General features: G+C 40.7%; 1 protein-coding gene across 1 annotated transcript in view; it reads left to right on the top strand.

Annotated features, from left to right (window-relative positions):
* FNBP1 (formin binding protein 1) overlaps positions 1-13,325 on the top strand; it is a 104,309-nt gene that overhangs the window by 51,953 nt on the left and 39,031 nt on the right. Inside the window, exons 5-6 of the mRNA XM_082492502.1 lie at positions 1,342-1,404; positions 2,239-2,343. Of these exons, the coding sequence (XP_082348628.1) occupies positions 1,342-1,404; positions 2,239-2,343 (168 nt within the window). The remainder of the gene's footprint in view (positions 1-1,341; positions 1,405-2,238; positions 2,344-13,325) is intronic.

Here is a 13,325-nt window from a genome sequence, read left to right as displayed (position 1 = left end):
AAATGCCGGTTGTTCTAGTGGAAGATGCAGGAAACCAAGTAGCTGCCAATTTATAAAGTGCTTGCAGGCAAATTTTTCTAATTTTGGCAGCTTGTGGTAGGCTACTGTTCTGAAGTTAGAACTTTTCTACCCTAACAGACTGCTGATATCAGGTTGCTTGAGATATAGCTGATGTCTGATTACACGCAGGCCTGAGAATGCGTGAATTCTAGTGAGTTGCAGATGGATTATCTGGCAGTATCAGACCTTTATTTTTAGTTTGCTGTGTGAAACCATACCTGTATTTGAGTAAAAAATCCTAAATTGCCAGTAAATATACAGCAGAACGGCATCTCTCTTCCTATTTGTAGTTTGCTGTACTATTTATTTTACAAGGTGGTTTGTAAAGGGAGTAAGCTGTTCTAGCTGTCAGTTGGGTGTTGTATTAACATTCCTATTTAAAGCGGGGTCATTGACTTACGCAGTGATCTTGAATGAATTGCTTATCCTGAGGAAGTGTGAGGCATACGGAAGATGGACGGGCTAATATCTAAAGTATATTAGATTTTCTGAAGAGCATTGTGTAAGAGCTAAGAACAGTTATTTAAACCAACTGCAATTAAGAGTCTTGCTCCAAAAGGCACATCAGAAGTTCCTTGTCACTTAGTATGTAGCTGACATCTCGCATTTACAACTTCTGTAACACCTTCGTGTGTGCACACATGTGGACGCATGCATACAGACACATGCTCCTCGGTGTGTGGGAGAGGAGGGTTTCTGGAGGGACCCGAAGAATTGAATACCACCTCTCAAGAGAAATGAACAGCTGGCCCCGCACACGCAGCCAGTAAGTGGGAAGAAGAGGGTTTTATGTTGAGTCTGAATGAAAATCAGGACAAACATCAGTTGTTAGAATGTGCCAATCAAGGGCATCTTGGTAAATTCCATGTATAGAGAAATTTTAATTTAGAGCTAGCGTTCAGTCAGTAACCAAAGAAATACTCTTTAGATAAAAGCGCTTCAGATCTCGTGGTATGGGAAACCAATAATTACAAGATACAGTGAACAATACAAGGTAGAATTGCTAAAGGGATTAATTAGCCTTAGTCTAGCTAACCACTATAATTGATGCAAATATACATCTGCAGCCTGCTGAGACATTAGATAGTCATCCTACACCTGCTCAGTTTCCCAGTGTTGCAGAACACAGCTGTCAGAATAATTTCTGTTTGGTGGTGGTTTGTTTTTTGGTTGGGTTTTGGGTTGGGTTTTTTTTTTTTTTGGAACTCCTTGAGCATAATTGACTGCTGCTTCTTTTGTTGTTCAAAATTGTTTCTTCTTCTATTTTCTTTTTCTAAACAGCACTTCCATGATGGCAGAAAGGCACAACAACATATTGAAACTTGCTGGAAACAACTTGAAGCAGTAAGTGGAAGCTTCCTCAGATGTGACATTTAAGTAATTTTTATACTGTTTTCATAGAGATAGTTCCAAATGTTATAGTTGGCAAAAGAAGGGTGTATGGATAAAAGCTGTAGAAATGGGATTTTTAAAACTCCGCTGACTTAAATGCACTGGTAGACACGAAAAAGTCTGTTTTCATGGTACGTTTGGCTTTCTGTGGGATCTGTGTCTTATTATGAGTAGCATTTCATTTGATATGACTTGAAAAGTGTGCTAAGTGTCACTGGAAATGCAGAGTCCCTAAGGGTCCTACTCAGATATTCCACTGTAAACTGAATAGCTTCATGCTGCGTGAAGAAATTTAATGGGACCATCTCTTGAATAAGGTGCTATTTCTCAAAAGTAAATACATTGGAATTATCATTCATGTGATGAATGAAAAATGAGACTAAGAAGAGGGGAAAATAAAGAAAGGGAACATCAGTAACCAAAATGCCTACTTGCAGATGTATGAATCTTAGTAACTCCCTTGTTGTGCATTATAAAAATGAGGGAGTTAAGAGTTGGGAGTGATTTGATCTACAAGAACAGAAGAGATGCTAACAGAGAAAAATATTGAAATACTAGTGGTGTTGGTAGAATCAAGCAGCCTGAAGAACAGAACAACAAACATGTTTCTGGTAACTTTTGTTTTTTGAAATCCTTTAATATGGAAATGTGTTCCAGTGTAAACAAGTGAGTCCTAAAAACTGACGATTGTTACAGCAGATAAATTTAGGGGCAGGTATTGATTTTAGCTAGATTTTGATATCATGTTTCTTTCCCATAAAGAAGGTTTCTATTTTTCCTTTTCAGAGTAAAAGACGGTTTGAACGTGATTGCAAAGAAGCTGATCGAGCACAGCAGTATTTTGAGAAAATGGATGCTGATATCAATGTTACAAAAGCAGATGTTGAAAAGGTAAGCCGGAGGGTGGAGAGATTGTTTGTAAACATGGATGTGATAGGTTTAGTTCCTCAATCCCTCTGGTAGGATAAAACCTCTGAGGCTTAATGCCTCACATAAGTCAGTCTGCGTGTTAATTAAAACTAGGGAGATCTCTGCAGAGACCTACATTTGCATAAAAAATTGTAAATGGATACAGTCAGTTTTCTTCAGAAGGGTGATACCTGAGTTTAACATAGCTGACATGGCGCTAAATGAGCTTGTGATCAGTTTTAACGACCACCCCAGATTCTGTGAGTCGGGCCTGTGAGGGCTCCCTGTGGGGTGTTTGTGGTTACCACATGTTGTTGGCAGCTCTGTGATCCACGTAGAGCTAAACTTCCTGCCTTTTGAGCAACGCTTTGAAGATGTCCCCATGTTACTGCTTGCAATGAAGTGTTACCAGGATTGTTGTTCATGGTCCTAGGATTACAGCAGGACAGCTTTTCATGTTATGCAGAATCCTGGAATCCATGCTTGTCACAGATGGCACATAGATTTTATTTTAATTTCTCAGTTGCTGTCTGGTTGCGGAGTCATTTGTGACTTTTATACATTGATCCCCATTCAGTGAAACTTTTGAACTGATGCTTAATTTTAAACATACATTTCTGTTTCAGCATATCCATCTTGAAATATTTTCTCTATTTGGTTTGATTTGAAATTGGGCGTTCAGAAGGATGCTTAAAGTTTAAATGTCCAAGTCCAGTGATGTACCTGTAACTTAAGGAAGCAATGGAGAGGGAGAAAGCATGTTTGAATTGCTTCTCTTTTTGGAGGTACTCATCTGCTCAGACAATCACCATATTATAATGTATAAGGGCAGTTTTGTCTTCCGTGAGTTTGATTCATATAGGTAGAAAAGAGCCAGAACATTTGAAAAGGTTTGTTTTGTTAAAAAAAGAAAAGAGGGCATCAAAAAAAAGTAAGGGGAAGAAAAGTTGAAGCTTAAAATATACCAAACATTTTGTTACAGGGACAGGAAAGGAAACTGAATTATAGGTAAGGAAACTTTTGTAGTCCAAGATGGCCCTTGTAAAATGTAGCTCTTGCTCCTCAAGAGTTCTACTTCATTCTATTTTCAGCTAATTCAATCTTGGAAAGGTATCAAATACAAATTTTTCTTTACATCTGTGGGATCTTAAGATGTTTCTACTACGCTGAGCATCATGGAGGTTGTGTAGCAGATAGCAGCAAGGATGCTATTAGAAATGGGGACAGTAAATGAAAAAGCTCCAAAAATTTCCCCAAAGTGCTATTGCATATCAAAGGAAGAAATACCTCTGTAGTCTTGTAATTTGCTTGGCTATTAGTTGTAAATTCAGCATGCAGATTTGATCCTTTGTTGCCTTCAGGATTTGCCAGGGCACTTTTCAGCTGAATGCATGTACAGGATTGTTAAAGATGTAACACCACATGTGGGGTTTTTCTGACAGAGGAGGATCATCTCATCATTATCTGTATAAAGTGATTTTAGAATACTTTTTTTTGTAGATAAAATTGGGACTTGGCCTAGATTTTTTTTCAAAGCTGAGGCCACGTTAAAGGGATACAGAGACATGACTTACTATTTGAAACAGAGGGCTGAAACTCCTTATTTCTACATCTTTTTCTAAAGCTGACCTTTTCTGGTCGGAGCAAAAAGCTGCATATTGGTGGCATATCAGTCTGATAGCGTTAGGTAAATTCTGGGAAACAATCCCTGCCCTGGTGCTCTTTCCCTGTAAAGTGAAGCAGAGAGGATTCCCTTCCAAATTCCTCTAGCTTTTAATTGTATGTATTTGTAAATTATTTATTGCAAAATGAGGCTCAGTGGTATCTTGAAAGAAAAAAAAAATCTGTTGCAGTTATGTGTGTTGGCTAATCTCAGGAGAAGGCAGTAGTCGACTTTCCAGTCAGTCAGCGGGGTAGATGAAGGAAAAGGTTATCAAAACGAGTGGAATGTGAAATAATATTACTGAACAGAGAGAACAGTGTTTTCCAAGTGCATGTGTTAAGCTGGGTTCATCCATGTCAGGCTGTGAATAATGCCCTTTCTTTGCTTCCCTCTGCCCGTGTGACTGGGACTGCTCTTGCATAACTCCCCAGTGCAAAATGGGATATTGTTTAAGCAAGCGCTGCTGTTGGGGCAGCTCTCGCCAACTCGCTCCGGGGAGATGCAGAAACCGCTCAGCTTCAAATGAAGCAATATGGTGACTTTCACCTCCTCCTTCTATTGCAGCGGTTCTGATTTCTCTTGCCCCTTATGGCTTGGCTGCTACACTCATAGTCCCAAAAGCTCCCAAAAATCTGTCTGGCCAGGAAAGCAGACAATTTGGCTGTGTTCAGAGCCAATGCTTTTCACTTTGGCGGAACAGGGTGCTCTTCAAGCAATGGGATCAGTTGCCCTCATTTCTTCGGGTTGAGATTGACACCTTGGCTACTTTAGCTTGTACCTGCAAATATAAGCAGATGCTAGAGCTGTTTTTTGCGTCATGCATTATAGAGGAATGGAATTAAAATTCTGCAGTGATCACGATGACACATGCAATCAAAAGAATACATAGCTGCAGTTCCATAACGCACCTAATGCTAAGCTGTATCGGGCGCTGAAACGCTCACATCTCTGTCTTTCAGTCGTTGTAGCCTTTGACAACACCAGTGGGAAATTCCTGTGACAGAGCTGCCAGCGTTTAACATGGCCTTGCTGAAGGGTTAACTCTTGGTATTACAGTTTGCTAGGATTAAGTAAGCAGAATAGTGGCAGAGAAGCAAATTAAGAGTTACTTTCCTCCTTATTTTTCCAAGACTGTTTCACGAAGGGCCTCAGGTGTGTGCTTAGAGGCATGGCTGGATGTGCGGTATGGGCGTCTTGCACCTAGGTCCAAAATCCCTCTGTAGGACCAGCTCAGGTTCGATATGCAGCGGGCACATGTCTTCTGTGCCACTTCTGTGGCCAGTATGGGCTCAGCCATCTTTGCAGCCAGCCGGTCTGGTGGCTGATGTCAGAGAGAGCGGGGTGCTCAGCTTTGTTTCCTCCCATCTCCTTTTTTGGTGGTAGGAACGTGGAGCAAAAGGCTGTGTTCAGTCTCTGCAGTGGTCTCGGTCTTTGTGCAGGAATCAAAGGAGAGTGGATTAGGGCCCCTGACTCCGCTCCCTTCCTGTGTTTGCACTGACCCTATAAATTACCAGCAGCCAACACTTGCAGAGAGATGTTTTTAAGTGTCAACACAAAGTGCAGTTTGGCACAGAGGTTTTGTCAGTTCAGTTTAGCAGAGTCAGGGTAGGACACTTGCTGCCTTGCAGAAAGCTATACTGTGAAAATATCCTTATAAACTAAGTAAATAGTGCAACGTGCTGATGCTGATAATGGGAAGCCTTGTAGGTATCACTGTAAACTTTTGCTTCGTTTGGATCACAGTGGGATGTGTGCTTTAAAGCAGTTCTCTTTCAAAAACCACAGTGGAGCTGCTTCAATTTTTTGACCATTTGGGGAAATGGTCTCTGTCACCAGCGCCAAGCTGGTGTACATATAAGGAAGCGCTCTATTGTTTGTTCCTTCTCTTTAGAGCTGCGATCACTAAGAAGCTGACATCTTTATGGGATAATGTGGTACCCAGTGGTGCCTTTGCAGACTTCTTGCAATAAATAATAATTAAAAAATCCTCTGGTTTTCTAAAGGTTTATTTTCAAAGTAGACTTTTCAGAATCTGTTTTTAAAGAGGAAGTGGCTTTAAGGCCAAGCCTGGGAAGGGGTGAATGCTTTGCCTTTCGATTTGCACAGCAGTTGAGGGGGAGGATGGTGGTTTGAGGTACTCGGTGTCAGACAGGATCTGTCCCTTTGCTAAGAGTAGCACAGTCATATATTGGTGTCCGAGGTAATAATATTGCCAGCAAACAACTCCAGCTTTGTGCAGTGATAACTGAACCACGCATGAGTTCCCAGAACTGCTGTCCTGAAGTCGGGGCTTATCACCTTGTTCTGATTTTTGTTCCTCTTATGTTAGGAGGGTTCTTCCACATTGAGTAGTTTTGAGATGACTGTGAATGTGTTGTGGACTTAGAAAGTAGTTCAGTAGTAGTAGATTTAGAAAGACAGAAAGTTCAAATTTGACTTTAACTCTCCTAAGTCAAGAAGCTTCTGACACTGCTTAAAAGATGGTGTGGGTATTTTGTTTTGCTGTGGGTTTTTGACTAACTCATCTTCTGTAAGTCTTCAGCCTGCACCCAGAAAGGACGAGCTTGTATTAAGATTTTATTTGTATCCTGTAACATTCTTTTCTGGGGCAGTGGGGTTTTCCTAATGAATTTGTTTTCTTATGTGCTTACAGCTACTTGAGCTTGTTGCAAATCAGCTGTCAGTTTGAAATCAAAATCATTCCAAAATTATCCAAACTTATATCCAAAATTATTATTACAGAATTATCATTCCATTCTTTCCTCTCTTCTCTGCCCAATCCTATGTTTATATCTAAAACCAAAAGAAATCAAAAGTTGATGGTTCTATTTCTGTGCTGTCTCTGAGACACTTCAGAGTCTTAGATGTACTGGCCTTTGTTTGTTTATTTGTTTTTGTTGTATTTTTGAAGTGGAGAAACTGAGGGAAATAGAAGTAGTCTTGAGTTTATTGAAATATCTCGGAGCTTTCCCCAGTGCTCTGACTTTCAGATCAGGTTGTGTCTGCTGTATCCAATTTTTTTCGAGTCCCAGAATAGCTTAAGATTTGCATAAAGGCATTAAAACCTCATAATACAATATCACCATGACATTAATTTTCTAGTCTGTAAATATAACTACAGAGAGATACTGGCGTTTCACACTTGAAGCTTCATTTTCTATTCTCTTTTCTTACGCCACATTCCGTGGGTGCTCACCATCAATTTCAATGCAATGCAAAGAGTCTTGTGTCTCCCTCCTTACCCAAAGAAGACATGTCTGCTTACACGGCCTTGGGTAGTCATGAGCTGAATCACTGGCAAAGTTTTACTGAACATAGATATAGAAATACTGCTGCTTAGAGGGATTCTTGGAATAAGCTGATCTTCCTGCCTGCGCAAACGCAGTTATGCTGTCAAGTGGTAAACTGCTTTTCCAGCCTGGAGGCTGCTGCACTGCGGGACGCAAATCTCTTCATTAAGAATTTACACATCCTTAGAATGAAGGGTGCACTAAGCTATTTTTTTCTTGGGCTCTGGAGAAATCTCTGATCTGTGTTTCTGCACTATCGTCCTGCACACACCGTTTACAGCGTGCTTTGTCGGAACAGCAGGCAAGTCCCAGCGGAGCTGGATGCAGCGTGCATCACTGAAACCCCACAGACAAACGACAGAGCAACATCTCCAGCTCGGTGCTGTTGCATTGTGCATCAGTCAGGTTTTAGTCAATTAAGACTGTCAGCAGTAAACTCTGCAGCATAACCTGAGATTGTGGGTGCCGGCCTTCTGCAGACCGTTACAACTTAATGGGCCTAATTTTTCAGGAGATGCTGAGTCGTCTGCCCTGTGACAGTGGGGCTTGTTGTATCCCCTCCTTCTCCTGCCCACCTCAAGGCACCTGCTGGCACAATGAGCTTCTCAGCATTTTGGGAAATGTTGTGCCATGCAAAGGTATTGTTAGAAGGTGGACAAGCTCTACAGTGCTTGTGTCATTAATATGACAAATATTGCAGTGAATGGTTGCTTTTCCTATACACTGCTGTGAATTTATAGAAGTGCAGCAGCAGTGTCTCAGTGAAATACGCAGGCAAGGTGCGTAAGGCTCAGGCCTCAACATGGTGGAAGAGGGCCTGGCCTGTGCATTTCTTATTTGAGAATTAGATATTGCATAAGACATGCCCACGTTCTCTGCGTGGTGTTGAGTTTTACATACTCAATAGGCAGCTGCATTTCTTTTGCTCCACAGATGGAGCTGGCTGAACCCTTCTGCGTCTTTGTGATGTGGGTCAAATTTCCCATCAATTCAAGTGCAGACTTTTCTTGGTAACGTGATTTAAGGCCATTAGATTCACACTAACGTTATTTCTCTGGGTTATGCAGACCCCAATCTCCTTCCTGAACTGCTTCCTTCCTAATGGATGATGTAGTGTGTGAACACTGGGAGTCCCTCAGGACAGTCACTTGCATTTCTGGGAGAGTGAGCCTTGTTTACAACCTGCCATCTGTGACACTGTATATAACAGCTGTTTCCCTTTTGGAATCATGACTAATTTAGGAGTTTCGATTTCTAGTCAATAAAGAGTTAATGACTGCAGCAGGAGTGCCTGCAAAACTTAATAAATATCCGTATGTATCCCATGCATGCACTGTGTTTGGTGTTAGAGATCAATGAACAGAAGCAGCAGTCAGTTTTAGTGTAAGTTAAGGAAATCCATCTGAACTTACATTTCCTCTTAGCGGTAATGCTCTTCTAGCAATTTGACTGAGTTTCATAACAATACAACTCTGTTGGGAGATAAATTGCTAAAGGAGCAAACAATTTAGGGAGGGAAAGGGGATGTGAGGGGGAGGCTTAAGAGCAGCTTCTGAATTAAGGATCAACTGCAGTTTGCATCAGAAGTGCTATATAACCAGTGTTCTTAGCTAATGCAAAGCAATTAGTTTATGCTATGCAGTTGGAAAGCTTGTTTATAGTCATTCTGTCAAAATATTAGAACTGACATCTTCACTTGTTTAAGAACTAAGGGAAAATAAAGCAGAGACCTCAGAATTTGGCTTATTGTTTTGCAAGTTGTTCTGTTTAAGTGAATGTATTGTACCCATGAAGCTTGGGTTTAAGGCTAGCAAATTCATACTAGTAACTTTCTTCAACTCCGACTATCCATTCTGCGTTGGCTGTGTTTGTAAATTCTTTCTTGGAGAGAGATGACTAGAACCCGGCCCAGTATTCAAAGTATGGGCTAAGCAATCTATTATACAGTCCTGAAATAATTTCCATTATTTATACTCTGTACATACATTTATATACCACAGAATTTAATTGCTTATGTTACCACAACTAAACAGATATCCAGAAATCATTTAAACATTGTTGGCCACTGCTCCAAACACAGCTTTTCTTGTTACCTCCTCCCTCAAGTCCACATAACCTTCAACCCACCGTGAACACCTCATTCTTTTGTAAGAAACTTTTGTTAGGTATCCTCGTGAAACTGCGTTTCTCCGAGCTGTGTGGCAAGCTGCTGGATGTTAGCAGGAATTTGCAGTTTGGTCACCCAGAGAGTTTGGAAATTTAGTATTTGTGACATGAAAATGGTAGTGCAAGGAGGCAAACTTTTGGATTCCAGGCACGGTTATTTCACTCGGGCCTTGGAGCTGTGTGCTGAGAGACGCTTCTCTGGCGTATGTTGTGGTGGTTCTTGCTGCTGTTCTTAATTCTCATGTAGTGGTCCTTCTTTTACACAATGTTTAGACTGCTCTGAGCACTTTGCAGACTGAATTGAGGTGACTGACTGGATGCAATAGAAAAGAAAAAGCGATATACTTGTTTTATAACCGGGAAATACAGCACTCAGATTTGTGCAAGGGAGTCTGCAGCAGAACTGAAGTCTACAGTCAGGCAACCGAAGACTTGGGCTCATTCACTTAAGCAAAAATTTCAGGTAACCTCTAGCTGTCGGACTTCATTAATCAGCAAGCAACTGTGCCTTTAGTCATGCTGCAGGACTGCTCATATTAGTATAGGAGAGATGCAGTTAGGCGAGTCCTTGTTGCAATATGATTTTTTTTAATTTTTTTTTTTTTTAGTGGTGCAGATGTAACCAGAGCAATTCAAGAGCTGTGCTAGAGCCTTCTGCAGCATGCTTACTGGGATGCTGTCCCAGCTCCATTAATTTGGTCTGTCTTTCTTGTTAGAGCTTCAGTGGTGTTTTGTAGCTATAGTATATCTCTTGTTAGTGAGCACTTCTGTACTTTGGCAGAATTACGTGGAATGCAACTGCACTAGATAACAGTTCCTGAGATCTGGTGATGAAGATTTTTTTCCATCCCCTGTCAACGGTTTACTCATTTGTATATTATATTCAGCCAAATATTTTTGGCTTTTGGATTTTAGGGATCCATAGATTCTCATTTTTTTCCCCCCACCTCTTCTAATGTTAAAAGCAAGGATTTTTCTCTTTGCATTTTTCCTGTTTGTTAATTTGCATCCCCCCATTCTACCTTCCTACTTTCAGGAAAGGAAATTTCAAAACCTTTTTCTGGTTGCCTGTTCAGAGAGACCAAACTGGTTATTATAAAATAGCCTCCAAATCAAGCTTCATTGTTTACTATGTAAATCAAAGCCTGAAATCCTGGCCCTGTTTTGAAGTCCATGGCAGAATTCCCACTGTTATTAATGATTCTGCAAATGCTGCCAGTGTTGCTGCTACCAAGAGGCGCCCCGCTGCTGTTCGTGATGGTGCCCGCTCGGAACAGAGAGCGGCTATGTGAGGCTGTCTGTGGAGGGAGGACCAGAGCCTGCAGCTGAAAAATCTGTGAGCAATTGAAAGCATTCCTGAAATTGGTGAAGTGTTTCTGAGTCTGCCTTTATCGTTAAGTTATTTTGAAGGGATTGGGTAGTTGGGGGTGGGGGGTGGTGGTGGTTATTTTCTTTTTTTTTGTTTGTTTTGTTTGCATTTTAGTCTGATCTTGGATTTACCAAAGACAGATCTATTTTGGCAGGCAGTGGCCTGGCAGTGATGCATCACACATGCTGTCTGGGTTTAAAAAAAAAAAGGGGGGGGGGAATGGGAAAAAAGAAAGAAGAAAGAAAACTACACCAGAGTTTTGACTGGAAACTCTGCCATTCTGGACAAGAGTGACTGCTCAGAAGTTGAACTGTTCCACTTAGTGTGCATCGGCTGAATAGCTGCCAAAGCTTTTTTCTGCCCTTTTCAGTTATTCGTATCACTCCCACCATAAAGGCCTTGAGGAGCTGCATTTTTTGTCTGTGTAAACCCAGAAGACAGTGTGTCTATTGACCCTATTGCTGTTTCTGGAATGTGTCTCAGAAAATTGTTCTCAGCAAAATATCCTTCATTCTTTTCTGTATTGGAGACCAAAATGGCAGAAAGTGTACTTTTTTTTTTTTAAATTTCTCTTACACTTAATCATCAGTTGCCTTTCATTTTGAAATGGATTTTGGGGGGAGAAAGTGTATGCAAGTAATGCTATATATGGATTTATTTTTTGAATTCTCTAAGAAGCAGCATGTTATGCATAGCAGCTTTCTAATATTTTCTCACACCTTCAGGATCAACTGTGCCCATCATAAAGATGTCATGTCCCTTTTCTCTATTAAAGTTTCCTTTTCTGACTGCTGGCCAAAGGCATGAAGTACTAGGATTGATTTCAGATCAGTATATAAAGCTTCACTAGTTCTACATGCTTGCAAGGACTATGGATAACTTTCCCTGTCAGTAATTCTGTTGTCTCATTCTGGTATGCAGTGATTACTTTAGTTGCATCATATTGCTAAACTGCAGCATTTTTCAAGGAGGTGATGAGTAGGTTCAGATTAAATATATCTCCTTAGCACAGGTTACTTCAGAGTAAAAGCGTTGCAGGGTTAACTTTCTTCCAATTTCTGATTTTAAAGGGAAAAGAAATACTTCCGTAAGTACTTCAGTCATAAAAGATTTTGGAGCATCAATGTCCCACCCTGGTATCCATCACTTAGATCAAACCTGCCATCTCTGGATTCCTGGTGGAGTAATTTAAAAGTCTGGAACTAACTTTTGATGCTGTTTGAAAGTCTGGTTTTTTTTTTTTTTGCAACTTAGTGGTTAGGTGGAAAAATCTGCAGGAAATGTGGTTAAAATAATCTTGAGATAATAATGTTGTTTTCCTGCTACCTTGTAGAAGAGATAGAAGTCACAGTGCGTGTTGCCAGCTCATCTGGCAATTGAGTTTAGTGTTGTTTTTCACATAAGGTAAGTGTTCTTGAGGCCTGATTACTTTATTAAAAAAACAAACAAACAAACAAACTGCTGAAGACGGCCACAGTTCTACCAATTTTTAAAAATCAACACTTTGAAAGTTACTGCTGCCCAGCAGTTAGCTACTGCCCTGTGTTCTCCCCCATTAACTATCAAGGCTGTCTAAAGGAAGGAAAGTTGGTTTTGATTATGTTTAATGACAATTCATTGTAGGTTCTGCGAGAGAAGAGGTCATACATAATAAGCTTTACCTGCTGCTAATGTGCTTTTAAGTAGTTTAGTATATCAGAGCCACACTTTCTTTACCTAGAGGTCTCTTTCAGAGTTAGTTATAGAAAACGCTCCTCTAGTGTAATTGCGTTTAAATCTGCTTGCCATGGCAGTGGAAACCCGAAGTTTATCTCTATGCTCGTTGCAAGGTTAATGGTGCGGCAGATACTGGGCTGCCGTTCATTCTTGGGAGTGCTTTTCTTGATGAAATGTACATTGGCATATGTGACCTTCTGGTTTTGTTGCTGCCGCATGAGTTCAGAGAACTGCCTTAACAAAAACAGACTTTGGAGAAGAGGTGATATGTATACACAGTGCGCATGCTTATTTGGGGACAAAAAGATGTTGCAGAGGTATGTTCTGGGAGGAAGCGTGCAAAATCTGTCTTTTGCAAATGCGTGCAGAAGGATGCATTTGAAAGCAAAGTGCATATCCCCTTTTCTGCTTTTTCATGATGCTGAAAGGTGACCTCATTCTTTCTTCCTTTCTAGAGGGGAGGGAATTTTTTGTTGCCTTATGAGTAGCTAGCCTTGACACCTGTTACAACTGAGTAATCTGGCATTCTGTAGATCTGGATTGGGGTTTCATGTGCGGTGCTGAAAACATGAGCTCTTGCTCAGTCATCCCTGGCCAGTTAAAGGAAAGAGTGTGTTGACTGAAAGCTGCATCACAGTATCATCCTCTTATATTTGAAGTCAGGGTTTGATTTTCCAAAGACCAATTATTGAAAGCCTTTCCTCCTGAAAATACCATTCAGAGCAGATATTTTAGCATTAACTCTTAAGAAGCCCACCAA

The sequence above is a fragment of the Vanellus vanellus genome, assembly GCF_965231255.1.
Source record: "Vanellus vanellus genome assembly, chromosome: 18".
NCBI lineage: Eukaryota > Metazoa > Chordata > Aves > Charadriiformes > Charadriidae > Vanellus > Vanellus vanellus.
Note: the sequence above shows the minus strand (reverse complement) of the source record. Positions and strands in the feature narration are given on the sequence as shown.